The 24,160-nt window shown below is 54.1% G+C and overlaps 3 protein-coding genes across 8 annotated transcripts; 2 read left to right on the forward strand and 1 right to left on the reverse strand.

Moving 5' to 3' along the window:
• Window positions 1–499: 499 nt before the first annotated feature.
• On the forward strand, window positions 500–15,239 carry RTKN (rhotekin). 5 transcript variants are annotated; one of them, XM_079940477.1, is made up of 12 exons: window positions 500–857; window positions 8,680–8,879; window positions 10,644–10,705; window positions 10,803–10,856; window positions 10,954–11,071; window positions 11,288–11,497; window positions 12,194–12,288; window positions 12,393–12,499; window positions 12,723–12,851; window positions 13,554–13,722; window positions 13,892–13,996; window positions 14,574–15,239. In XM_079940477.1, exons 1-12 carry the CDS (start codon window positions 747–749, stop codon window positions 14,906–14,908), a joined length of 1,695 nt encoding a protein of 564 aa, XP_079796603.1. In that variant the 5' UTR covers window positions 500–746; the 3' UTR covers window positions 14,909–15,239. The 5 variants fall into 5 exon arrangements, with proteins under 5 accessions (XP_079796603.1, XP_079796606.1, XP_079796605.1 ...); XM_079940480.1 differs by having other exon boundaries at window positions 14,390–14,692; XM_079940479.1 differs by lacking the exon at window positions 500–857 and adding an exon at window positions 1,863–2,044.
• Window positions 15,240–15,400: 161 nt separating this feature from the next.
• WDR54 (WD repeat domain 54) lies at window positions 15,401–19,131 on the reverse strand. 2 transcript variants are annotated; one of them, XM_079940747.1, is made up of 10 exons: window positions 19,075–19,131; window positions 18,475–18,763; window positions 18,245–18,307; window positions 17,779–17,845; window positions 17,635–17,688; window positions 17,180–17,307; window positions 16,197–16,297; window positions 15,935–16,097; window positions 15,668–15,742; window positions 15,401–15,583 (listed from the first exon to the last, which is right to left on the reverse strand). In XM_079940747.1, the coding sequence occupies exons 2-10, from the start codon at window positions 18,694–18,696 to the stop codon at window positions 15,452–15,454; spliced, it is 1,005 nt and encodes a 334-aa protein (XP_079796873.1). In that variant the 5' UTR covers window positions 18,697–18,763; window positions 19,075–19,131; the 3' UTR covers window positions 15,401–15,451. The 2 variants fall into 2 exon arrangements, with proteins under 2 accessions (XP_079796873.1, XP_079796874.1); XM_079940748.1 differs by lacking the exon at window positions 18,245–18,307.
• A 3,073-nt stretch (window positions 19,132–22,204) lies between these two features.
• Window positions 22,205–23,861, forward strand: LOC307196159 (uncharacterized protein C2orf81). Its single transcript, XM_079940909.1, has 2 exons — window positions 22,205–22,421; window positions 22,577–23,861. Exons 1-2 carry the CDS (start codon window positions 22,236–22,238, stop codon window positions 23,837–23,839), a joined length of 1,449 nt encoding a protein of 482 aa, XP_079797035.1. The 5' UTR covers window positions 22,205–22,235; the 3' UTR covers window positions 23,840–23,861.
• Window positions 23,862–24,160: the final 299 nt, after the last annotated feature.

Here is a 24,160-nt window from a genome sequence, read left to right on the forward strand (position 1 = left end):
GCCAGGAACTATGCTGGGCATTTTACACTCATTCTCATATGTAATCCTCATAGCGACCTGAGGAGTGGAGGTAATTAGTGTATCCCCATTGCACAAGTAAGAAAACTGAAGCCAAGGATCCACGGTTAGTAAGTAACAGAACAGGGCTACCAGACACGTGAACTGCGGCCACTAGGGACGGAGGGGAGCTTTAGTGGGTAGGGGGACGAAGAAAGGACATTTGGGACTGTAGGAAGTTGAAACAGTCGCCTCGGAAGCTGCTTAGAGGTGAGATTGTGCGCCATCCCAAGGCCGGGCTGTGTGCCTCTCGGCGATCCCTGGGCCCCGGGATTTTCCGCGCGCAGGGAGTCTGGCTAGCCGAGTGGGGGCGGCAGGGGGCGGGGCTTCTCTGGGTTCGCCCCATGCCCAGGTGAGGCGCTGGCTACCCGGGCAGGAAGGGACGACGCCCCGCCTCAGTGCTCGCGAGGTGTAGGGTGCCCCGGCTGTCGGGTCAGGCTTGCTTGGGGACCGGGACTGGCCCGGCGGGCAGGGCCTTTGGCGGGGGCGGGGGTTTGGAGTGGAGGGAGAGCGTGCCGCGCCCTGCCCGGCCCAGGTGTCGTCTCCGGGGGCGGAGTTTGGGAACCGGGCCGTGGGAGATTCCCGGCCGGACTAGCTGGCGGTAGGCGAGGGACAGAAACCTACGAGACAAGGCAGGGCCGGGCGGCGCGGGGAGTGCAGAGGGCAGGCAAAGGCGGGGGACCGCCAGCATGTTCTCCCGAAACCACCGGAGCCGGGTCACCGTAGCCAGGGGCTCTGCCCTGGAGATGGAGTTCAAACGCGGCCGCTTCCGACTCAGCCTCTTCTGCGACCCACCGGAGGTGAGAGACCCGCGTCCCTGCCTTCCCCTCCCCGGGCTCCCGCAGCCCGGGCCGCCTGGGCCTCCCGCCCCGCCCGCGCGCGCCGAGGGGCGGAGACGCCGCGGGTCTGGTACAAACTAGTAGTTGTTGACTTAAAAAGTCAGGCGCGGACCGTCTGCACGTTAATCGGACCGTGCCACCCCAGACATTACCTGGCCCAGTTGGGATGATTTGCCTCCGCCTGGAAAAACCTCGGGTTGGCTTCAATTTAAGGGGCCCTAGGCTCGATTCCCCAAATGTGCCTTACCCCGGTCCTTCACGGCATCCCGGAGCAAAGGGCGGTGTGCAACCAGGCGGGCTCTAACAGATTCCTGGCCTGGGCGCCCGCTCCTTCCCTGGGCTCCAGCCGCAACCCACAACCTGTCTCAACCGTCTGGGACAGCCTCCATCATCAATCCTGACTTCTCCGCCGGTCTGCCCCCTTCGCTGAAACCCTCCCCAGCTGCTCCTCTGTGGCTGGGAGAATCGGGAGTGAGGGGGTTCCTTATTAAAGATTTGGGATTACTTCCCGCACTCAAACTTTCAGCCTCCTTTCCTGGGGCCTAAGAGGAGTCCAGCCTCTACAGTTGCCTCCTCGGCCCACCACTCTACACGTTGCTCAGGTCTGAGCCTTACCTGTAACTCCCTAAAGAGGCTCAGGAGGGTCTGAAAGATGTGGGGCTGAGCTAGGACTGACAGGGCGAGGAGCTACAGCAGAGGCTATCCCCAAGGTCAGCTCTCCTTTCCTGCTTGGCCTGGAAAGGGTTAAGTGAGAGGGCCTTCCTCACCCCTCCCTGCCGGGATTCCAGGCCTGGCTTCTGCACTTTACCCTACAGCCTGCCCAGAACTGCACTTTACCCTACAGCCTGCCCAGAACAAAGGTTCTTTCACACCGGTGTCCCAGTGTCCCGGGCCTTCGTTGACTTTGAAGCTAGTGGGCCTCGGGGAGAGGACCTCTGTCGGGTCCAGCATAAGCAACGCCGCCTGGGGCCAGTGTGGGGGAGTGAGGGGCAGGCCCAGGGACCCGGAGGAGGGGCCTGTGAGCTGGGGCCGCCCCCGGGATAAGCCCAGCCTTTTGGGGGCCGTAGCGGAGGAGCCGGGGATAAGCCCGGCCTTTTGGGGGCCGTAGCGGAGGAGCCGGGGCGGAGCCGCTGGGACCCGGCGGAGCGGTATGTGACTCCGTGGGCCTGGGGTGGAGGGGGGTGGCAAAGCTGCAGCTGGCTGGGAATCGGGGCTGGTTTCCTGTCTGGAAGGGAAGGGGCCCGCAGAGGGGAGCGGGGGCAGCAGCAGCTAGGCACACCCCTGCCTTTCTCCCTCCGTCTCCTCCCTTCTGCTGGAAAAGCGAGGTAATTGTGAACCCAGGGTGGGGCGGGCTGGATGGGGGCCCCAAGTTGGAAGAGGTGGCCCTGGGGGTTGAGCCGCATTTACCCCTCTGTCCCACTCCCTGGGCTCACTCAATAAGGTCCTCACCGTTATCCTTCTTCTTCCTCAAACCAAGCCAGAACCCCTTTCAGAAAGCAACCTCCTGACAAACCCCACGACTCTGTAGAACCTGCATGAAGTGTCCCCTCCCTGCCCCCTTCCAGTTGTGCCTGCCCCTCACACCCTACCGCACACAGATTCTCTGTCCACCAGGCCAGGGATGTGGGCGGGGGCTGGGGAGGGGCCAGAGTCGGAATGAAAGAGCCTTTTTCTTCCACAGCTGGGAGAACAGCTGCCACCAAAGCAAGACTGGACACTCTGTGCCCAGAGTCCCCTCTGCAGCTGGCCTCCTCTCCGGGGACCCTGCTCATCCTCACCTCGCTTTCCTTTCCCTCCATGCCTGGCTCCCATCAGGGCCCTGGAACAGCGGTAGGCAAGGAAAGTTTGTCACAGCAGCCAGAGGGGTCTAACGGGAGTGCAAGAGGGACAGGGGCTGCCTCTGCCCTCTGTCCAAGAACTGCCCACCTCTTTCAAGACCAGGGGAGCAGCGGGAGGAATTGTGGGGCAGCGTGGTGCTTGCTCGCCCCACCCTTCTGAGGGGTCAACAAGGGAAGGGGCACCTGGGGGGCACAGAGATGCAGGACAGATTGCACATCCTGGAGGACCTGAATATGCTCTACATCCGGCAGATGGCGCTCAGCCTGGAGGTAACGCCCCCACCCCTGGAGTGCACCTCCTCCACAGCATCCCAGCCCATCTCTGCTCTGCCCTTTCCTGCTGGGGCTGAGCAGGGAGAGCAGAGTCTGCTCCAAGTGGGGAGAGGGATAGGCGGTTCTGTAAGCCCTTCGTTGGGTGCTCCGTGTGGACCCAGGTTCAGTTCTGCCAATTAGAGTACTGTGTTGGCAACAGGGTCTTCACACCTATTTCTGGAAGCTCTGTGGTTTGGTGTGGATGTGTGTTCTGGGGCTGAGGGCTCCTTTTAGGTATGGGAAGAAGAGGGGAGTTCAATGTGAGAGGTTTGCAGGAAGGAGATGGTCTTACCAGAGAAGGGGAAGAGGACTCTAGGGCAGGATTCTGTGGCCCTGAAGATGGCAGGGAGCTGTTTATTCTTTTTTTTAAATAGATTTATTTTATTTTTTTAAAATTAGTTAGCTAATTAATTAATTTTTGGCTGCATTGGGTCTTTGTTGCTGCTCACTGGCTTTCTCTAGTTGCGGCGAGCGGGGGGTTACTCATCATTGCAGTGCACAGGCTTTTCTCATTGCTGTGGCTTCTCTTGTTGCGGAGCGTGGGCTCTAGGCACGCAGGCTTCAGTAGCTGTGGCACGCAGGCTCCAGAGCGCAGGCTCAGTAGTTGTGGCATACGGGCTTAGTTGCTCTGCGGCATGTGGGATCTTCCCAGACCAGGGGTTGAACCCGTGTCCCCTGCATTGGCAGGCAGATTCTTAACTACTGCGCCAACTGGGAAGTCCTTTTTTTTTTTTTTTTTAGTTTTTGGCCGCACCCCACAGCATGTGCGATCTTAGTTCCCTGACCAGGGATCGAACCCACACCTCCTGCATTGGAAGGCAGAGTCTTAACCACTGGACTGCCGGGGATGTCCCTCATTTATTTATTCTTAATCACATTTATTGAACACCTACGATATGTCAGCTTCTTTCTAGATCTTGGGATACCTCAGTGAACAAAACAGGAAAGGTCCATTCTACTGGGGGAACAGACAAGAAGCATGCAAACTAATAATCTCACATAGTGAAATTATGATGAAAACGGGGGGGTGTAATAAAAATCGGGTAGAGGGGGCAGCATTAGATGTAGGAGTCAGGGAAGGCCTCTGTGAGCTCTTTGAGCTGTGACCAGAAGGATATGAAGATATGTAAAGATGGGAGGAAGGGCTTTCCAGACAGAGGGCATAGTAAGGGCAAAAGGCTCTTAAATGAGGATGATGGTGATATGTTTGTGGAAGAAGGAGAGCCAGTGGGGCTGGAACATAATAGCTGGGGTCGAGCTGATGGGTGCGAGCCAGATTATGCAGGGCTTTGTAGTCCGTGACAAGGCATTTAGATTTTACTCTAAGTGTGATGTTGGCTCATGGAAGGGTTTTAAGCAGGGGGACAACTTATCTAATGTTTTAAAATGATGGCTGTTGTGTTTGAAAGGAATAGGCTAGGCAGGGGTGGGGGGTGGGAGGGAGAAGGGTTGGCCAGACGAATAGCAGAAGACCACCAGCTAGGAGGTCGTTATAGCCTTAGGGGAGTGAACCTGGTGGTATGGATTAAACGCTCTTGGTGGAGATAGGGAGAAGGGGGTGGATTTCAGATGATGGTGGTAGATCTGACAGGGCTTGCTGACGTACTGGACATGTGGGTGCGGCCAAGAGAGGGCTCCAGGATGACTCTCTGGTGTGTGGCTAAGCAACTGGGCGATGTGGTCATTTACTGAGATGGGGAAGAGAGAGGAAGCTGAGGAAGTGACTGCCTGAACCAGGCAGGGTGTTGCTGCTAAGGGAGGTCAGAGGCAGGACAGTAGAGAGTCCAGCTCAGAAGGGGAATTTATTGCACATGTGTTTGTACCCTCAACCGGGTCCCCACTCCCTAGATCATGATAGACATTACGAGTCAATCATGGCAGTCTTCACCAACAAATCCACGCATGGCCTCACAATCTTTCTCAGCTCAACCTTGGCATAAATTATGCAGGTTGTGTCCTTCATAAGGGCACTGCATAGTGGCAGGAGTCCTGGTCTGGTTTCAGGTGGTGTGAGGAGGGGACACCTTTATCTAATTTGTTTGCCTGGAGAGGATCATCTTTTTCTAAAATGGAGAAAGGTGCCCAAGGATCCCATTGGGACTCTGACACTACATATTGTCCTCTGTTGGCATATGAAATAAAACCTATTTGCCATCCCTTGTCCTCTGCACTGTCCATGTTACTAGCTACATGTGGCTATTAACTTTAAAATTTAGTTAATTAAAATGAAATAAAATAAAAAATTTAGTTCCTTAATTACTCTATCCACATTTCATGTGCTAGATGGCTGCTGAACATTTCCGTCATTGCAGAAGATCTTATTGGCCATGGCTGGTCTAGGTATTTAAATGTTCGAATTCTGCATGCCTCCCCCTCCATGTAATTTTTCTTCATAGGAGCTCTGCCCAAGTTCTGGGGAAGAGGAGGGGGCTTAGATTTCACTTTGATCATCTCTCATTCAGTCTTGGGTTGGTTGAGGGTGCTGTGTTCTTTCTCCAGGAAGCTCAGCAGTTCCCCAACCCCCATCCCATTGATGTTTCAGGGATTAGCAAGAGAGGTAGTCGTGGAAGTGTAAATTCAAGAAGACTTTCTGGAGGAGGCAACTTAAGCTGCAATTAAAGGGAAGGTGGGAGTGCTGGGCCCAGGTAGGGGTTAGACTTTCCCATTTAATCCTCAAACAGTAGGAGGTGGAATTACCACGCTCTCCCACCCCCAGTTTACAAACAGAGGCTCCAGAGGTTAAGTTCTCATGGCTAGTCAAGTTCCTAAGCCAGGATTTGAACTTAGCCCTGGTGGAGATTCTAAAGGGAACATAAGGTGATGAGAAGCAGAGAGGGAAGTCAGAGATAGAAGGGAGTGGGAGGAACTGGAAAGGATGTCCAGAGAGGGCCTAATGTGTGCTGGGGCTTCTGCCCATGACTCATCCTCCTTCAGCCCCTTGGGCCCTGAGCGGAGTCCAGCTTAGGGCTCTTTCCCAGGGGAGTCTGGTGAAAGTACTGCCGGCTTGGGAAGAGAGGGTGTGTGGGTGGGAAGGGGGGCGACATGGAGCTATACCTGAGGTACGGAGATGGGGGTGAAGCTCCGGGATCCAGAGCCTGCGTCAGGATTCCCGAGGTGCTCTGCCTAAAGGGTGGGAGATTTCTATGGCACTGTCCACCGAGGGCCGTGGGAGAATGGATTCGGACCCGAGTGCATGGGGGGAGAGTGGTAGCCAGGGTGTCTGCACCCCCAGTCCGACTCATCCAGGCTGGATACAGCGACTTCCCTGCAGCCCCAGTTATTCCGATGTATACACTATCTCCCTCCCGTATGCACCCGGGCCAGGAGTCATCCTGGAGGGCAACTGCAACCCGGAGGGGCCCCCTGGCCTCCGGCAGCTCCGGAGCCTGGAGCCCTTTCTAGAGTGAGGCCGGTGCTCCCGGAGGTACCGTTCCTCCGCGACTAGGTCTGTGTGGTTAGCACCACCTGGAGCCTAACCGGGCCAATCGCACAGAGGGACTGAGGGACCGCCTGCGTCCCGGAGCCCCTCGGCCGCTCTCGCGGCAGTTGGTAGATGATGTCATCGGCTCTCTCTGCGGGCGGGGCGGCTCCCCGGACCAGGGACAATGCCCGCGTTGCGCCGCACGTGCAATGGACAGGGCTAGGGAAGAATTCGTGAGTGCTAGGGCCGGGACCAAAAGGCTAGTCAGGAGGTGGCCTGCGGACGCTGCTCGGCCCCACCCCCCTCACCTGTTTGGGGGTGTTTGTGGTAGAAGCTAGATGCAGAATGGGATAGGGGTTGGCAAGCAGCAAACCGTAGCAGAGGTGGGACCCTGGTGCAGGCAGTCATGGTGGGGGTAGGGGCAGCTGTGTAGTCTGAGAGGGCTTCCTGGTGGAGGCGGCGTAGGTACCCGGTTGGCCTATTTCTGAAGGGTCAGGAAGGGAAATGTGGATAGTGAGGGTGATGAGATGAGGTGAGACGTGATGAAAGTCTGGCCCAGCTCAAGTAGGGAAGGAAGAATCAGCAGGGAGGCTGGACAAGGCAATTCCCGGAAGCAGGAATTTAGGGTGTTGAGGTCTTGGAGACTTGAAGGCTGGAGTCATCAGGAAAGAAGCAAGGGCACATAGTGTGGAAAAGAGCTGGTGTGAGGGGGAAGACAGGTTTTGGTTTTGTGCAGTCACACTCATCCTCCTCTTCCAACCCTGTGACTCCACTTGGCTTGCCTTCTGATTTGTACACTGTAATAGGGTTAGTCTTCCACCTCTTCTCTGAAGCCTTCCCCATCACCTCAGCCAGAAACAAATAGGGTCTGTTTCCCGTGGGTGTGTGTGTGCCATGACGTGGCACTTACGGAGCAGCCATTAACGTCTGCATCTCTCACCTCCCAGCTGGATCTCAAATATGGAGCTTCGGACAGCACAGGGATGCTCCAGTGTTATTGGGTGAATGCTACTGGGCTGAAGTAGCATCGTTAAAATAAGCACCCCGCCCCATGCATACCATATGCTGTGCATTGGGCATTGTGCTAAGTGCCTACTCACTCCTGACTTGCTTTACCTGTTTTCCCATCCCCATTCCTTGCCTCTGTCCTTACCTCCCAGACTCAGAGGGGCAGCAGATGGCAGGTGCCCAAATTTGGGGTGTGTACTGCATTCTCTGCAGCATGGATGAACACTGTAGGCGGTATGCTCCTTCTCCACTGACCCCTTGCCAACTAAATGTCCTCTCTCATCACTTGAGTCTTTGGGGTAAGCCAGGATGGCCTTTACTATCTGTGGCCATTCCCTTTAGGTGGTAGTTCTCAGCCTGGGCTGCACCTCAGAGTCACTTGGGGAATTTTCCAAAAAATGCACATGCCCCACTCGTAGAGATTCTTATTCTGCTACTCTGAGGTGGGGTCTCGTGATTTATTATTTTTTTTAACTCAGAAGATTTAATTTTTTAAAAGGTAACACAATTTCCAATAGTACAGTAGTAAAGGAGCATATATATAAAGTATCATAAATTGATTTTCCATTCCTGGCTCCCAGCCCCACAGCCACTACTATTTTATGCATGTCTATCGATATGTATATGCATATATATATATATATATATATATATATATCGTGTACAAATGGTAGCATGCTGTTTTTTCTTTTCTCACTTCATATACTTTGAAGATCGCTTCATTTTTGCACATGTCTCTCTTACTCTTTAATGTCTGCAATAGTCCATATTTCATGGTATAGATGTGCTATAACTTATTTAACCAATGCCCTATTGAAGGACTTTTAATTTTGGTGTTTTAAAATGATGCTGCAATGAATATGGCTCTGCCCACAAGTGTAACTATATCTGTAGGATAAACTCCTAGATGTTGGATAGCTGGATCAAAGGATATGTGAATTTGTAGGTTTTACAGATTTTTCCAAATTGCGCTCAAAAGAGGCTGAAAAAAATTTATACTCCTAGAGGGAGTATAAATTTTAACAAAGTCTCTCTGGTTATTTGTGGGCTGCTGAGGTTGAGACTCAACCCTTGACCTTTAGTTGCCTGAAACATAAGTTTCTTGTCAGTTTCTCGTGGACCACAGTCCACCTGGGAATGAAGGGTGCTTCAACCTGTCCCCCAATTGACATTTCCTTCTCATCCTTATCCCCACTCCGGCTAGGACACAGAGTTGCAAAGAAAGCTAGACCATGAGATCCGGATGAGGGAAGGGACCTGCAAGCTGCTGGCGGCCTGCTCCCAGCGAGAGCAGACTCTGGAAGCCACCAAGAGCCTGCTAGTGTGCAACAGCCGCATCCTCAGCTACATGGGCGAGCTGCAGCGGCGCAAGGAGGCGCAGGTGCTGAGGAAGACAGGCCGGCGGTGAGCAGGGGTGAAGCGAGGCTTTATGGGAGTAGCGGCGCAGTGTGTGTGTTTATGGAGTATGGAGCACCCTGAAGATGACTTCCTGGTGAAGACTTACCAGGGTCCTAGAAGACACCTTGGTGTTTTACCACCACAGTGTGCTGCCCAGAGGTGCACTAGTGAGTTGCAAGACACTGGCTCAGGAAAGCCAGTGTATCTGGTGAAAGGCTGGCAGTCTGAGGAGTAGTCATGCAAAAGTGCTAATTTGCTAAGCCCTGCCTGTGATCTGATGAGTCTGGCTGGCTGGCTTCTGGAAAGCTAATTTTCTCATAGCTGGTTCACCAAATGGCCAATTTGCTAAATGACCAATTTACTGTAACTGACCATAGTTCATTGTACCTGGGGTTTGCCTCATTAGAGTCAGGGATTGGGAAAAGAAATAATTAAAAAAAAAAAAATTTGAGGGAAAGCCTACCCACTCACATAAATTAGATTGTGCACTAAAAGGACTCCACTCTTGGATGTGAAACACAACCTACACTGGCATTAGACTGCTGATCTGACAAATCTGTAGTGAAATGGTTGAGGCGATGCTCTGGTAAAACTAAAATGTGGGAAAAAGTATTTGGCAAATTGATCGTTCTGAGAACTGACCATTTTTGGTGAACTGGTCATTTGGAAAACTGGCTTCTGGCAAAGTAACCTGCTTGATCCCACAAGGCTGAGTGGGGAGAAGGTCCAGGCCCCTCACCGACATAGTGTCATCCCAGCTCATCCATGAAGGCTGACACAAGGAGAGGTTGCCAGGAGGCCTCCAGAGTGCACCCATGAAGACACCAGGGGAAGGCTGCTCCATAAAGTTAAACGAAGAGCAAGCAGGCATGGGGACACCTTCTACTGTGAGTTTGCTGTCTCTTAAGAGGCGGCCATTGACAGGCTCTGCCCTGCCCAAGTCCCCACACAGCCCATACAGCGTGATCTGAGGTGCACCCCAAGTCCCTGGCAGCTAAACACATTGCCATCAATGCCACATCATTTAGTTTAAGGCTAAGTCACTAATTTCATTATAATGAATTATAAATTAGTATGGATAAGCTGGCCATCACCTTAGGAGAGGGACACAAGCTCGGTGAGTCCTAATGATGGGCGGGGAGGGGAGGAAGGCTGATGTCCCCCCTGCGGGGGGGGACTGGGGAACTTGGGGCACTGGGAAGGTTCGGCCCATCTAGCCAGAAGGGTAGAGGAGAAATCAAAGCTGAGGGGGAGGATGGAGAGAGATTTGCAGTAAATGGAACACAAATGTTCCCTACTTGGGTTCCTGATTTTCTGACTGATCCAGTACCCTCCTTTATTGAAGTGATGAGATGGTGGAGAAAAGCAGCCTCCTTTGTTGTTAAAAACAAAGCCTGCAAACTCCTCCAAGCCTGGGGGTTAATGGAGAAGAGTCCTTAAAAGGGAGTCTCTCTCTGTGGGCACCTGTGTCCTCAAGCCCCACTTCTCCCTGGCAGGAGTCTGGGGAGGTGGTCAGGAAGGGTGCTTGTGCGGAGGGTGGCCTGAGCTTGTACTGTGTGTGTGAGCTAAGAGCCTCTAACATTCCCAAGCCCAGCAACCTCCTGGGTTCAACTGACAACTCTCCCTAACAGTCCTTCAGCCCTGCCATGTCAGCCTGGCTGGGACCTGGCAGCTGGGTCCTGGGCCAGGGGTGTCCTAGAGCCCTTGGGAACCAGAGCCAGGGGGAATAGTGTCAAGAGGCCAGGCTAGGACGTTGTGATTTGCCCACAGGCCTTCTGACAGTGGGCCGCCCGCTGAGCGCTCCCCCTGCCGTGGCCAGGTCTGCATTTCTGGTAAGAAGCACAACTACCCCAGCTGTTGGCATTCTTTGCCCAATGATAAGATCTCCTGCCCCATCTCAACATCTATTCCTATCCGTCTGCCCCTTAGATCTCCGGATTCCACTCATGTGGAAGGACACAGAATATTTCAAGAACAAAGGCGGTGAGTTCCACACACGTGGGACAAATTTAAGGGAGTGACCCTGAGATTGGAGGTCCCTGTGGGGCACATCTTTACCAGTTTTGCTTTCTGTCCCCAGACCTGCACCGTTGGGCTGTGTTCTTGCTGCTGCAGATAGGGGAACACATTCAGGACACGGAGATGATCCTGGTGGACAGGACCCTCACAGACATCTCCTTTCAGAACAACGTGCTCTTGTGAGTATAAGTACCTCATCCCTATGGCTCCCACCTTTCTCTACTCTGCTCAAATCCTTGGATGAGGTAGCCACAGGGGAGGGGAGGGAGAGGAGAGGGAGGAAGGGAGATGGGCCTTCCCTGTGGAGCTGTCCTGTACTTGCATGACATCCATCCTCCACCACAGCACTTCCCCAGACCATCCTCCTGTCCTCTCTTCCTCCCATATTCCTATAGTGCCGAGGCAGGGCCAGACTTTGAACTGCGGCTGGAGCTGTATGGGGCCTGCGTGGAAGAGGAGGGGGCCCTGGCTGGAGCCCCCAAGAGGCTTGCCACCAAACTCAGCAGCTCGCTGGGCCGCTCCTCGGGGAGGCGTGTGCGGGCATCTCTGGAGACAGCTGGGGGCTCAGGGAGCAGTCCCATCTTGCTCCCCACCCCGGCTGTTGGGTAAGGCCCTGTATTCCCCCACTGCCCTCAGCTGGCCACAGGTGACCTCTGAGCTGTGTTGAGCATGCAGAACTTATTTTGCACTGCTGCCAGGACATGCAGACAGATATGAATAAGCAGTGGTCACATAGCTGGGAGGCACTCTGGCTTGTACCTCAGGGCTTGTACCCCAAGCCAACTGAGAAGAGCAGTAGGAATGCAGGAAGAGCTAGGCTCTGGGGTCATCACTTTTTGGCAGCAGCAAATACATCTTATGTGGATAGAACAGAGTGCCCCTGGTTGAAGCAGGGTAGCCTGGGTCCTGTGGTGTTGCCTCCAGGAACCCGGAGGCACCTAGTGGAACCACTGGGTCTCTGAGCAGCAGTTTGAAAACCTTCCAGGTAATGAAGAGAATGCTTATTTTGGAGACAGATATAGATTCAAATTCCAACTCTAAGCTATATTTATGGGCAGATATCTTAACCTCTTTAAGCCTCAAGCTGCCTCAGGGCTGTTGTGGGAACACAGTGGGATAACATATTTAAAGCACAGGCCCCGGCACTTAGCAGGAGCGCAGTAAATGTTCCAACCCCTGTGGGGGAGGCAAGCTAGTTTTCTGTGGGGCAGCCTGAACAATGGGGCAGACCTGCTCAGCTTACAGCTCCTGCCATCCAACATGCCCCTCATTAGGCTCCTGCCCACTTCTCTGTCCTGTAGTGGTCCTCGTTACCACCTCTTGGCTCATACCACACTCACCCTGGCAGCAGTGCAAGATGGGTTCCGCACACATGACCTGACCCTCGCCAGTCATGGTGAGTATGTGTGTATGTGGGGGATGCTGGATGGTGAGAAGAGGGGCCGTTGGATGGTCCCCTTCACATTCCCCACCCTCACCCTGCGCTTCCTCCTACCCCAGAGGAGAACCCCGCCTGGCTGCCCCTTTATGGTAGCGTGTGTTGCCGTCTGGTGGCTCAGCCTTTCTGCATGACTCAGCCTACTGCAAGTGGTACCCTCAAGGTGCAGGTGAGGGGCCCTGAGGAGTGGAAGGGAACAGGGAGAAGGCAGAGGAAAGCCAGATGACCCAGGAATCAAAGAACTATTGAAAAAGCAAGATCTGGGTAGAGGAAGGAGGGGCATGGCAAGACGAGAGGAGGGTGGGCAGATAGGAGCAGTTTCTCTGTGGGGGGCTGGGAAGAAGGGTGTTGGGGGTGTGATTCCCCTAGGAAACCTTGAGTCATTTATGCAGCAAACTGGGGAGCTGCAGGACTGGGTGCGAGTGCATGGAGTCTTGAAAGGCACAAACCTCTTCTGTTACCGGCAACCTGAAGACACAGACACTGGGGAGGAGCCGCTGTTTACTATTGCGATCAACAAGGTGATGAATCCCTGGTGGTGAAGCCACCCAGGTGGCAGGGTTCGGGAGCCTCTCCATCAGGCCCCAGGAGGGTGGGCACAGACCTCAAAGGGATCAAAGCTAGCCTCCTGTTCCAAACAGCACCACACCCAGCTTCAGGGCCAGGGTTGTTGGGACCATATTCTCCCCAACCAGCATCACTGGAAAATGATCGTCCCTTCTACTCACCAACCTTAGACCCTGCCAAGTCTCAGAGAGGGTTCTATAGCCAGTTTAGGACTTTTCATCCTCCTTCCATCTTTCCCCTTAGGTTCAATCTGCATCTCCCTCACCGTTTCCTGGTTTTCTCTCCCAACCCAAGTCCAAGGACCCTCTTTGTTTCCTAGCCCTTTTGCTAGCATTCCTGCCGACTTATGAAAGTACTGAGGGACCTCAGGCCTCGGCATTCCTGTTCCTGCCTGCCTCCTTGCCTTCCCTGCCTCGCTCAACCCCTCCTTCCCTGTCTCCGTCTGCTCCTCTTTTCCTAAGGACGACCTGTCTCGTCCCCTTCCTTTCCTGCTATTTCTTTCCACTCTGGTCAGTAGGAGGCAAATGAGAGGGCTTCTTGAAGGCCCCACAAGCTCCTCCTTCTAAGGCAGGGATGACCAAGCCTGCCTGATGTCACTGCTGACTTCTGTGACCAAGGTGAAGGTGGTGGAAGCAGATCCTGTCTTTCTCCTGCAGGAGACTCGAGTCCGGGCAGGGGAGCTGGACCAGGCAGCGGGCCGGCCCTTCACCCTGAGCATCAGTAACCAGTATGCGGAGGATGAGGTGACACACACCCTTCAGGCAGAGAGTCGGGGAGCCCTGCAGAGCTGGATGGAAGCTCTGTGGCAGCTTTTCTTTGACATGAGTAAGAGGGGGGGGGGCTGGATTGAACCTTCAGGAGGGACTGTGGATCGTTACTTTTACCAGAGGCCTCTGTCTCAAGAATGTGTGGAAAGGAATGTAGCAGGGGAGAGGGTAGCCTGGCCCTCTCACAGTCCTCCCCCTACCCACCCCAATCAATGCCCTCCCTGCAGGCCAGTGGAAGCAGTGCTGCGATGAAATAATGAAAATTGAAACCCCTGCTCCTCGGAAACCACCCCAAGTACTGGCCAAGCAGGGGTCCTTGTACCATGAGATGGGTGAGTGAAAGTGCACTCTGGGATCCTGATGGGAATTTGGGTCGGGGGCTTCAAGGGAACCCAGATAATGGAGACAGAGAGAAAGCACACTTCGGGCTAAGGCAGAGCTCTGGGGACCCAAGTCCCACCCAGCATTCCTTTCCCTTCTCCAACTCTTCTTAAAACCACCTCCACCGAAGTTCACAACAAAAACCCACAGAACCAGATGCATTTCATGGATTTTTTTCCCGTAATTTCTTCTTTTCTGTCTCCCTTTCTGCATGTGGATTCCTGTCTCCTCCTCTGACCCTTCACTTGCCTGGCACTGCTTTCATTTTCCTCCTCTTTCTTGGCTTCTTCACCTACTTCTGCCCACCCTCCTCTCCCTGTCTACCCTGTCACCCCATATCCCAGTCTTATCAGAACCTGTGACTCCAGGGGGCCCAAGTGAGGGGCTGCTCCTGCAGGATAATGCAATCTCAGCTGAGATCCAGGCTTGGCTTTCCTCCTACAGTGACAGGTGATGCTCAGGGCTGAGTAGGTCTGGGGCCTAAGCTCTGACTAGCCCCCTCCCCTCAATCCCTTCCCGGTGCCACAGCTATTGAGCCGCTGGATGACATCGCAGCGGTGACAGACATCCTGGCCCAGCGGGAGGGCACGAGGCTGGAGACGCCCCCACCCTGGCTAGCAGTGTTTACAGACCAGCCTGCCCTGTCTGGCCCCTGCTCGCCTGCTTCAGTGGCCCCAACCCCAGCCCAGACCCATTCCCTGCCCTGGGGGAGACCCCGAACGTTATCCCTGGATGCTGTCCCCCCAGACCACTCCCCTGGGGCTTCTCACTCGGTTGCCCCTCTACCCCCGAAGCGGTCCCCACAGTCCAGAGGCCTCTGCAGCAAAGGCCCACCCGACACTTGGCTCCAGTCCCCAGTGTGAGATGGTGCACTGGCAACAGGATCTGGTCAGAAGAGGAGATGAGCTGTGTGCAGTTGGGCTCTGGATTCGGCGCTCTTTGTAGCAGCTTGGCCAGCTTGGCCTCCCCTTCCTCTGCTGGACTGGGGATAGGCTGGGGGGGGGGAGCAGAAGCCCCTTTTAAGCTGTGGTTGCCATGGTGCTGAGGGACTCATTCCCAGGGCTGGCTGGGACCCCCTAAGCCCTTCCTGGGAGAAAACTGGAACCAACCCTGCCCTACCTCCCTGCACTAACCAGCTTTGAGGATGGCACTGAAGAGCCCTGGGAGGGAACGCACCTCCCTTGTGACTCCCACATTGACCATTAAAGTTATTTAACATCAGCCTTCACCTGGTTCTTGAGGACAGGTTGCTTCTTGGCTTGGTCTGGACCTGTCACATCCCCTCATCCCTGGAGCTTAGTTCACTAGTTGTGAAGTATGACTATGATACTGAGTAACCAGACAAGGGCTGGGTGGAGGTGGGTACTTTATAAATACCACAGGGGAAACGGAGGGCTGCTTTTCTCTCACATGCTGCTGAATCTCAGGATCTCGGCGAGGTCATAGCCAGTCACAGCAAAGGAGCTGCCTGCAGGATCACAGAATCGGGCACCACACACCTGGGTGTCGGGTACACACTCTCCATGACAGTGCTCCACCTGGGAGAGAGGAGAGCTGCTCAGGGCCTGCTGCCTCATGCTTGGGTCCTCATTCCACTCCCCTTCCCATTCCACAAGACACACCTCAATGTAGCCACCCTCTGGGCTTCTGCTTAGCTTCCAGATGTGTACAAAGGTGTCCTCAGCCGCAGAGAGTAGCTATAAAAAAAAAAGGCAGGGAGGACCAGTGGGAGTCAGAACGTGCTGACAGGGGACTGGTGTAGGCTGTAGAGCCCAGTCCAGGTGCCTGAGGAGGGGCTGACACTGAGTGGCAGAGATAAGCCTGTGGAGTTCCTCTCAACATCCCAGCACCAGGAACAAGGGTATGTAGGGACAGAGGAGGAGACTGACCTTGCCCACCTCAGGAGCCAGATCCAGGGCACAGATGGCCCGGGCGTGGGCGTCGATCTGGACATGTAGAGTTCCTGTACTGGCTTCATACAGACGCACTTGCCCGTTCCCATAGCCTGCTGCTATGGTCCCCTGCCACAGCTGCACAGAAGGGCACGGGACCCTGCAAGAGTGATACCCTACTTTGATTTCCCAGACCCAAGCCTACTCCCCACCCGGAAGCTACCTCAGGAAGGCCTCAGCCCCCTTCCGCCTCACCTACCCGAATCCTGGAATTCGGGTCAATAATTTGAATTCAGGCCCTGACTGCCAGACACACAGCAAGCCTGAGTCATCTGCTGTCACCATGTCAGCCACGCAGTCCTGAGGGGAAAGGCAGGATCAGCCCTTCCCTTTCTCCCCTGCTGGGTCCTGTATACAGGGCAGCAGGGGAAGGGAAGCAGTATTTGCATCTTTGCCTCTCCAGGGAAAGGGCAAGATGTGAAGCCATCACTGGCTGGAGGGGTCCCCTGGAGGCATAAAATGCTTTCCTTGTATTCTTTATAGTCTCACTCCCTACCCTGACCCCAACACACGCACCATGTGTTTGGGTATATAATTGTCCTCATTGGATGGATGATGAAACTGAGGCCATAGTGTTAGGACCTTCTGGAGGTCTTGCAGTGAGCCAGCCACAGTCATGACTAGACTCTGGGCCTCTTGACAACCCCTAAATCCAGGCAGCCAACATAGCCCATGGGCCCAGCTCTGTGCCAGGTGCGGTGTAACATAGGAATTAGATGATACATACCCTGTTTTCAAGAGGTTTACAATCCAACTGGGGAGACAAGAGTTGTCTGAGGGCAGTATCAATTCAGGGTTCAGCTAAGGGAGATCAGCGGGAGCTGGAATAGGGGGAAGGCTTCCTGGAGAGGATAGCACTGGAGGTGGGCCTGAACTTACCGAAGTTCAGAGAAGGAAGCCACACATGTCAGAGCTGGAAAGTATCTCAGAAACCATCTGTCCCAACTCTTCCATTCACACCAGTATTGTAAAGTGTGAGTGAACTATTAAATGCCACGTAAATGTAAAGTATCTCAGGCTTCATCACTGGAACTGAGGTTGCTAAAGCCTAGGAAAGTGCGGCAATTTGCCCAAAGTCATCCAGCTGCTTCGTGGCAGAGCCACGGCTGGAACCCAGGTCCCGTGCCTCCCAAGGTGGGGAGGCCCCCAGATTCACTGGAACAGTAGGGGGAATCCACTCACCTGTCCCTGGGCAGGCTCGGTGGCAATGTCTGTGACTGGTGTCTGGTGCCCAGCCAGCTCTTCACTCAGTACAATGTTGGGACCCTTGGCTGGGATGTCAAAAACCAGTACCCGGCCTGACCACATTCCTGCAGAACCAGTGCTCCACTGATGGCTTCCTGATCCTCCCAGGTCTCCAGCCACCACACTCAGCACTCCCTCCATCCCAGAAACCTTAGTAACAAACCCACCTCTCACTGCTCCAACAGCCCCACCCCTACCTTCACTACCCTTTTCCTATCCCACCCTGCCCCTATGAACCCCACCATGGCTTTTTGGAGTCTCTCAGATCCCCCTTCACTCCCACCCTTCCCTCTAACACTGCACAATTTTCTCAGACCTTTGGCATCCTCCTGGCCAAAGGCTATGCCCCTATACCTCAGCACCCCCCAACGCCCTGCCCTTGGCCCCCTCACCCACACAGATGAAGTGGCCACTGGCAGCAATTCCTCGGGCAAACACAGCCTGCACTGAGAGGGGAAAATGATTAGAAATAGCGTCTCCCCTAACCCCAGCAAACCCTCCCTACCCCCACCCAACCCACTCAGTCCTGCAGGTACCTAGAGAGGCATCTCCAGCATCCAGTGCATGCCAATAGACCATGACGGAGCCATCAGACTCATACATCTGGAAGACCAAGGCAAGGATGGGGTCATGACGCAGCTGACCTTTGCTGAGCTCTGTGCTGATTACTCCACATACTCATGTTAGCCTTAGCCCATCTAATCCTCAAAACCACCCTGGGAGGTAGGCACTACTTCTATCTCCATTTAACAGAGGAGACACTGGGGCTCTGAGAAGTTAACTGAATTGCCCAAGGTCATACAACTTATAAAAGGGCAGATACTGGAGACAGCACTTGAGAACTGGAAAACAAGGAAGGCATGAAGATGAGAAATAAGGTAGAGGGGGCTAAGCATTTTAACAGCTTGGAAATGTTTAGAAATAAATGGGGTAAGGTCTAGGGGCCTTGGAGAGAAGTAGAGAAGACCCTAGTGGGGGAGGGCAGGAAGGTCCTCTTCTTACTTGTATTCCTCGATGTGAGGTGAGTACCAGCAATACTCGGAAAGGGAGGACACACCAGTGGACCTAGAGGGAGATGAATCAGAGTAGGAAGAAGTGGTCAGAGCAGGGGAATGAGGACTCAAAAGTGTGGAAATTCAGATGGTTAGGGAAGGCCTGTTCCTTGAGGTTTGGAGAGGAAGAACTGGTTTAGGGTTGGGTTCAGTAACACCACTCCTAACTCCACGCCTCACCTGGGTGATAAGTGGGGGGCTTACTCCAGCGCCCTCCTTAGCTTGGAGTTGGCGCTGGGCCAAGGGCACACCCTCAGGAGCAGCGCTGAGAAGCTGGGCGCTGGGTCCATGGACTACTCCAAAATGTGTGAGGTTGCGGCCGGGCAGCTGCAGCACACTGAGGTTGTTGCAGAGGGCGGCGGCTGAGCCTCGAAGGGGGATGGAGCGCTCCCGGCGGAACATCCTTGGGGAGAGACGCCCGAATCACAGGCGCGCGGAAGACAGACGACAGCGGAGATTCCTGTGGGGGCTGGGAGGTGGGAGTGGGTGCTGTCACGAGGCACTGGGAGAGACCCTTGAGATTGGGTAGTGATGTGAATGAGGGCCTCGAGGATGGTGATGGGGGATCACATGGCGTGGGAAGGGTATTGTGGAGCAGGCAAGGGGAACCCTAGGGCTGAGTCATGAGGCGACAGGGGTTCCCAGAGGAGGAATTGCGGTGGCCCAGGACTCAGTGGCCCCAAGAGCCCGAGCCAAGGCGGGATGAAGCAGGGTAGCCCCCAGGCCCTTCCTCCCTCGCCCTGGCTCCCCGAAGCCCCCGGACCAGGTCAGAGTTCACACCAGCAGCTTGCCGGACACGAGAAGCGTCCCGTCCCTCCGAATCCGCCGCCACCATAGAGACGACGCACGTACGCACGGCCGTTGGGTGGGGCGAGCAACCCAAACGTGCAGCGCGCAGCGCTGCTGCCAGGTCAACTGTAGGCGGGGCGAGCCCGCCAGCGGCGTGGTTGCCGAGGCGACCGATAGGCGGCAGCAGCAGCGGCGGCGGGACAGGAAAGCAGCTGGATGCCCGGGGCTGGAGCTACAGCTGCGGCGATGACGCACGAAGGCCCGGTGAGCTTTAGCTCAGCTGAGGGTGCCCCAGAGCGGGGATAGACCGTTAAGATCGGTGTCCTGAACCGTGGGCCAGCTCTGTGCCACCCGGCGCCCGCCCTCCATGCGGGCATTCAAGATGACCAAGGAAGCCATGTCGGTGCACTAGGGCAGAAAATCTACACCTGCACCACGCCCACTCACAAGCATTTTCACACTTGGAACCTGAGGGAAAGGGGTTAAATGGGTGGTGCAGAGCTCAAGAACAAGAAGTGACTTCGGAAACAGTTAATGCATGTATAATGTTTCTTATACTGAGGTGTACCCATTTGAATGGATAAACCAGAGTTAGGCATTGGGGAGAGGTGTTGCTAGATATGATACATTTCGAGAATTTCAGGAGGAAGAAATGGATTAAACAACAATTCTGAGGCTGTACTTGAAAGTCAATTGTTTAAAGCCGTTATCACGGGTGTCACATGAGACGCTGGGTGGGGAAGTCTAAGGAACCAACTCTCCCTACCTGCTCTGCTCTGGCCAAGCCTGGACTGGGCCATGGGCCATTCCCTGGGCTTGCCAAGTGGACTGTTCTCTCTAGCAGAGAGAGGAAATGAGGCTTAAGGGATTTTGAGTTCAGCGTGAGGTTTAGGAAACACCAGAGTTGGGGGAGAATGAATTTTGGGGAACACCATGTATGAGGCAATAAGGGTGGGGATGGGGAGGCAAAGGTTTGGGAAGATTACGTTGGGAGGTAAATTTTAGAAGGAATCAGGTTCAGGGAGACTGTTGTGGGGAAATGAGAAAGCTCCCAAGAATCTGCTACTAAATTCCTATGTCCTTAATATGGATTTTGGGGGGACTAGATTTTTCTTTTTCAGTGGATTTTTCTTGATTATAAAAGGATACAAAGTCACTGTAGAGAACTTATAAAATGGAGAAGAGTGTAGGAAAGAAACATATCCACTATTACAATTTTTGTGCTTTCCTTTTCTTCAACACATCGGTTTACATATCTGAGATCATACTTGATATGTAATTTTGTATCCTGCTTCTTTCAGTTAACATTACATCATAAGTATTTACCTATGCTATTGTAAATTCTTCCTAAAGACTGCCTTTAATCATTGCATAATAGTCCATCATATAGGTAGCACACAATTAGCCACCTATTCTCTTTTTGTTAGATGTATGTTTTCAATATTCTGCTATTATAAATGACATCACAGGGACTATTTTAGAGAATATATATTTTGATTTCAGAATATGCCTTTGTGTGTGTTCATAAAACTGGAATTGGTACTTTTGAAGGTTGGACAGCTTTTCAAAAGTTTATTAGTCATCAACAGTTCCACTTTTGTGAAATATTATGTCCTTTGCTTATTATCCTTGGAGGTCTTATGATTTTAAAAAATTTTATGCATTTTTAATGTATTGGGGGATATTTATCCTTTTTTAAAATTTGTTGCTCATATTTTTTGTTTAGGAAGCAGGATAAAGTCAAACTCTGGAGTCAGACAGACTGGCATATGAAATATGACCCCACTACTTCCTTGCTCTGTTGTCCTGGGCAAATTCTGTAAAATGGGGATAAAAATAGTATGTAGTCTAAAAAATGTAGGAATTGAATCCATGTATGTGACTGATATACTTTAAGTGCCAGTAAATGAAAACTACTATTATCACCTTCTAATTAGGAATGTTTTTTTTTAAATAAGCAGAGGAAAATTTGACATATATATATATATATATATATATACTTATCTATCCATTTCTTTATTATTTCTTACATTACTTTTATGCTTAGGCAGCTGTTTCTCACCCAGAGATTATATGACAATTTAAACTATTTTCCCCTACATTTTAAAATAACTTTATTTATTTTTGGCTGTGTTGGGTCTTCACTGCTGCGTGCGGGCTTTTCTCCAGTTGCAGCGAGCAGGGGCTACTCTTCGTTGTGGTGCGTGGGCTTCTCATTGCGGTGGCTTCTCTTGTTGCAGAGCATGGGCTCTAGGCGTATGGGCCTCAGTAGTTGCAGCACATGGGCTCAGTAGTTGCAGCGCATGGGCTCTAGTTGTGGCTTGTGGGATTAGTTGCTCCTCAGCATGTGGGATATTCCCAGACCAGGGATGGAACCCATGTGCCCTGTATTGGCAGGTGGATTCTTAACCACTGCACCACCAGGGAAGTCCTATTGACTTTTCTTTCTCAAGTTCTTGAACTTGCAAGAGTTTTGAACACTTTGAACTAGTGCAAATAGCAAGGACTGTGCAGTTAGAGCTATATATAGCCTGGGTTCACTGTGTAATCCCAAGCAAGTGGAGGTAAACTGCTGTCAGGTTTCAGTTTCTTTGTCTGTAAAATGGGCTAGTGAGCTGTTATGAAAATTAAATTAGCTAGGTCACACACCTGAAAAGCATCTGTCACATGGTAGTCTCTTAGTAAATTATCCCTCTCTAAAGGCTTTCTTTCCTACTAGACCACTTGAGGAAGCTTCCTCCTAGCCCATAACTGCTTCTCCACTCCTTAGTTTCCCACCCTGATTGCCTTGTTCCTTTCCCACAGAGGCAGGTCCGAGACCGCGGGGTGACCCGATCCAAGGCGGAAAAGGCACGGCCGCCTACGGCTCCGGTGGTGCTGCAGGTGGACATAGTGCCTGGGCGGCTCACTGAGGCTGAGTGGATGGCGCTCACGGCTCTCGAAGAGGGCGAGGAAGTGGTGGGGGACATCTTGGCTGATCTGCTGGCCCGAGTCATGGACTCTGCCTTTCAAGTCTACCTGACTCAACAGGTGGGCCTGGATCCTTGTTCTCCAGACCCATCTCCCCTCTCCCTGACCCCTCCCTGCTGGGCTGAGACCCTTTCTCGCCTCTGCAGTGCATTCCATTCACCATCAGCCAGGCCCGGGAAGCCATGCTGCAGATCACCGAGTGGCGCTTCCTGGCCAGGGACGAGGGAGAATCTGCAGTGGCAGAGGACCCCACATGGGGCGAGGACGAGGAACCCTTGTCTTGCACGACGGATGCCTGGGCTCAGGGATCCGTGCCCGTGCTACACGCGCTGACCTCTGTGGGGCTGGAGGAGACCTTCCAAGGCGAAGTAAGCTCAGCCCCCAGCTACCTCCCAGCTGTCACCGCTGCCCCCGCCGCGTCTTCGATCTCCTCAGGGCCTCACTGGACTGCTCCAACCTCCTCTCTACCCTTTCTGACGTCTCACCACTCACCCCTCACCTCCACCCTGGTGCATTTCCCCAGGACCAAGAGAACGTGGACCAGATCCCTTTAGGAAGATCGTGGATGGATACAGGCTCTCAGGAGCGGATGGAATCTTGGGAGCGTCCTCCTGAACTGAGAGTCACCCCGGGCCCCCTACCCACCCCGGTCCTGTTTCAGGAGACAGGGCCCAGGGGTCCTTTAGAGAAACTGGACGACCAGGCGAGGGGCCACCTGTTTGCAGTCGGATCCTTGAACGCGAGCAGCCAACCGTCGAAAGAGATGGCGCCCGCCGGCAGTCCCCACCGTTCTCTGGAGCTGTCCTTGGTAGCCAGCCCTCAGGCCTCTGTCGAGAGGGCACAGCCCCTCAGCTCTCAGTTCTCGCTCGAGGACCTCTACTATTCCCAGCCGCAGCCGTACGCGGTTGGAGACCGGCCGGAGCTCAAGGAGGAGAAGGTGCCCCGCATCCCCTCGGTCGTGTCGGTGTCCGGCCCCTCTGCGGGCGGCCCCACCACGCTCAGCGCCTCCGGGGGGTTCCAGCCGCAGCAGCCCGGGCGCGCCGATGCGCGGCCCAGCGCGCTGCACTACAGAATGGGCCGCAAGGCGGCGATGGCGCACCTGGACCCGGCGCGGCTGTCGCGCCACTGGGTGCGCCCGCTGGCGGAGGTTCTGGTCCCAGACTCCGAGACGTCCCCCCTGGAAGCCTACCGCGGGCGCCAGCGGGGCGAGAAGATCGAGGCCCCAGCCGGACCGCAAGCCTCCGCCCCCAGCGTCCGCGTCTCCCCGTCAGTGTTCTTCCCTATCGCACCTGGCGTTCCTTTCCGAGCCTTGGGCCCCGGCCCCAGCCTCCAATTCCCTACTTTAAGTTTAGGCCTACCGTCGCCAGGTTTTGGTTCAAAGCTGCCCTTCGCTAGTCCCGGGCTCCGTTTTCTTGCCACACACCCGGCGCGCCCCGACGTGGCCCGCAGCCCCAGCCCCAGACTATGGCCGGGTGCCAAGTGGCCCAGCGGCTGGGAGGGGGAGGGCGAGTTGCTGGGAGAGCTGTGGGCTGGCCGCACCCGCGTACCTCTGCAGGGCCTGGACCCTGGGGACGGGGAGAGCCAGGATCCTCACAAGTGGCTTCATCCCGTGCCCCGAGTTCTCGAGGCCAAGTGCCAGGTGATGCGGAAGCCCGTGTTGCTGCCGGAAGCACTGGAGCTGGCTCCTGGTGTGAGCATGTGGAACCCAGCCACCCAGGTGCTGCTCAGCTCTGCTGAACCTCAAAAGGAGGACAAAGAAGGTGGCACCTCTCCTCCACCCACATAGGTGCCCCAAAGCCCCAGGTGACCGTGGCACAGCTAATGAAGAGCTCAACCCCCAAAATGTGGTCACTCCCCTCCAAGCGCCTGCCCCATTCTGAGCCCTGAACCTCAGGCAGTGTGAAACCTACCTTCCTTCTGTCTGCTTGCCAGAAATAAACACCTGAGTTGCCTTAAGTATTGGCCTGATGTCTGTCAGTTTCTTCCAAGTGTGTGCTCTCGTGAACTGGAGTGGTCTAGAAGAATATAGAACACTGACTCCAGGGAATAATTCCATTACACCCTTAGGAGACCCTGCTTTAGGGCCAAGGTGGCTCCCCAGCAGAGG

Source organism: Stenella coeruleoalba (genome assembly GCF_951394435.1).
Source record: "Stenella coeruleoalba genome assembly, chromosome: 13".
In the NCBI taxonomy this organism is placed as follows: Eukaryota; Metazoa; Chordata; class Mammalia; order Artiodactyla; family Delphinidae; genus Stenella; species Stenella coeruleoalba.

Bases quoted from the DNA above. Each gene is read 5' to 3' on its own strand.
- LOC307196159 (XM_079940909.1), top strand. From the start codon at position 22,236: ATGCTGCAGATCACCGAGTGGCGCTTCCTGGCCAGGGACGAGGGAGAA. The intron at 22,422-22,576 runs GTAAGCTCAGCC...GCATTTCCCCAG, and splicing joins AGGAGACCTTCCAAGGCGAA to GACCAAGAGAACGTGGACCA.
- WDR54 (XM_079940747.1), bottom strand. From the start codon at position 18,696: ATGTTCCGCCGGGAGCGCTCCATCCCCCTTCGAGGCTCAGCCGCCGCC. The intron at 16,298-17,179 runs GTGAGTGGATTC...CTTTCCCCTCAG, and splicing joins CCGAGCCTGCCCAGGGACAG to GACTGCGTGGCTGACATGGT. The intron at 15,743-15,934 runs GTCAGTCTCCTC...TTTTTTTTATAG, and splicing joins TGGCTCCTGAGGTGGGCAAG to CTACTCTCTGCGGCTGAGGA.
- RTKN (XM_079940477.1), top strand. From the start codon at position 747: ATGTTCTCCCGAAACCACCGGAGCCGGGTCACCGTAGCCAGGGGCTCT. The intron at 11,072-11,287 runs GTGAGTATAAGT...ATATTCCTATAG, and splicing joins TTTCAGAACAACGTGCTCTT to TGCCGAGGCAGGGCCAGACT. The intron at 12,289-12,392 runs GTGAGTATGTGT...CTCCTACCCCAG, and splicing joins CCTGACCCTCGCCAGTCATG to AGGAGAACCCCGCCTGGCTG.